This window comes from Corvus brachyrhynchos, unplaced genomic scaffold (genome assembly GCF_000691975.1).
Source record: "Corvus brachyrhynchos isolate BGI_N302 unplaced genomic scaffold, ASM69197v1 scaffold245, whole genome shotgun sequence".
Lineage (NCBI taxonomy): Eukaryota > Metazoa > Chordata > Aves > Passeriformes > Corvidae > Corvus > Corvus brachyrhynchos.
The window spans coordinates 4,462,818-4,464,984 of NW_008238988.1; the positions used below are offsets into that span (position 1 = coordinate 4,462,818).

Genomic DNA, 2,167 nt, shown 5'->3' on the forward strand with positions numbered 1-2,167 from the left:
CAGAGCCAAGGCACCTCCATGCTCGTCCTGCTGGACCCACACTCTGTCCTCGAGCATCCAGGGAACAGGTCAGGTGCCCACACAAGAGCCAAGAAGCAGGATGACCAGAAAGTGCCTGTTTTTGCAAGCTTTACACACCTAGCACCAGAATTCCCGATGAAAGGAGCCTCTGCTGCATGCAGGGCTGGCAGGAAGGAAAGGAAAAGCTGGAATCTGTGACAGTTACAGCAGGGAGTTCTCCAAGTACTAGAGATTTGGGGGTTTTTTGTTTCCTTGTTAGTAGGAGGACAGGTCTGCTAGAGAAAGCACACTGCACGTCTGAACTACAGCACAGCACCAAGTTTCTGCATTTTTATTTTGGGGCAAAAGTCTTACAAGAGAAAGTCTGGTAAGGCAGATCTAGAATGCACATTTTATTTATGTAAAAAAAGAACCCCAACCAGACAACATGGGTAAGGTAGACAAGAACTTTTTTTATATTCTGACTATACAATAATATTCCTCTCTTTTTTTTTTTTTTTTTTAATCCACTGCCACACTACTATAATGGATCTGCTCTATAGTCTAAGTTTCAGGTTGTCCAGTTAAGTTGTCTGCAGCTTCTTTAAACACGTTGACCTTTACCTATTTAGAGTTTCTTCTCAGAAACATTCATATATTATACAGGATATACAGATTTTGAAACAAGACACTTAAAAACACACACACCTATAGCCGCAACACTGGGATAGCTGCATTGTAGGGTTACCTTGTTCAGCCAGCTGTAGACTCTGTATGTACATAATTAGTTTTTATAGTGTTATTTACAGAGATGGACTAAAAGCTCTCTTTTAATCTAAAAGGTAAAGGCTCTTGTGTTTGAGTATGTGCAGTTTCATAGCCCTGTGAGAAAAAAAAAATCATCACGACAACTATATACACTGTAAACAGCACAAGGCATGAGAATCTTCTTCTCCTCCTCCTCCTCCCCCAAACAATCTCACAGGAAAGTGTGCACTAATATTCCTCTTCCACCTCTGCTCCCGCTCCTCGGGTTTTCTTATGGATGGCGCGGTTAAAGCTGTGGCAGGCAGGGACCCAGTGATTGTCATGGAGACCCAACTTGCAGCCCGGGATGCCCTTCTGGGAGCGGTGGCAGCACATCCAGTAGCCAGGCCCGTAGGGCAGAGCCTGGCAGTAGGGCTTGGGATGCCACCGGCACAGGGACACGTCCCCCTTCACGTATTTCTTCTTGCACTGCTTGCAAGGGTCTTCCCGATAGCGGGGGTCGCGGACCCAGCGCGAGTCCGCCGGCCTGATGTTGTAGTACTCGATGATGAATTTGAAGTAGTAGCAAGTGCATTTTAGGGCAACCAGGCTCCTGGTGGGAAGCAATCCAAAGATTTTCACGATGATGTGGTGAGGCAAGAAGGCCATGTACTGCTGAGGCTCCAAAAGCTGCTGGATTTTAAACCTGGTCTCCAGAAAGTCATGCGAAACCTGCCGCTTTAGGCAGGAAGCATCAAGTACTTGCAAAGCCCCTTCTGTGGGAGGGACAGAAGGGGCCAATGGCTCTGTAGGGACACTGCTTCTGACACATGATCTACCAGATGCCAGAGCATCCTCATCCTCATTTTGGGCTACTTTCCCTGGCTTCTCCTGGGTATTCTCCTGCTGTGGCTGTTGCTCGTGAGCAGCAGGCTGCTCACCCTGGAGGAAAAACAGCCTCCCTGGGAGTGAATCCTCACCAGAACTGGAGCTGGAGTGCTTCTCCTTCCTGCACCCTTTATCTGTCTTGGTGACTGATATACTGATGCATAAGGGCTCCTTCCTAGCAGGATGCTTTGGGAAAATTACAGACTCTTTTGACGTACAATCAACAGTCGTGTTCTTGCTCTGCAAGGGATCTGGTGGCAGCCTGGCAGCAGCTGGACATGGGGACAGCAGAGCCCTGGGAGGCTCAATCTGTGCTTCAGTGTCATTCCTGCCAGCTGTCATTGCCAACACCGCCTGGGCAAGTCCCGAATTCACATTCCCCACCCGGGTATCCAGCCCCGAAGGAAACGGCTGCGGGGCAGAGGCAGCGCCATCCCACAGCTCGGTGTCACCCAGAGGGCCACAGCGGCCTCCGTATCCAGCCTCTGCCACCCCTGCCTCCCCCCACCCATCCCCCCGCGCCGGGACCCCC

The 2,167-nt window shown here is 49.9% G+C and overlaps 1 protein-coding gene across 1 annotated transcript in view; it reads right to left on the bottom strand.

Annotated features, from left to right (window-relative positions):
• Positions 1-324: 324 nt before the first annotated feature.
• The window catches only part of FBXO34 (F-box protein 34), a 27,248-nt gene continuing 25,405 nt past the window's right edge, over positions 325-2,167 (bottom strand). The window contains exon 6 of the mRNA XM_017738800.1: positions 325-2,165. Coding sequence (XP_017594289.1) covers positions 997-2,165 — 1,169 coding nt within the window. The 3' untranslated portion in view covers positions 325-996. The remainder of the gene's footprint in view (positions 2,166-2,167) is intronic.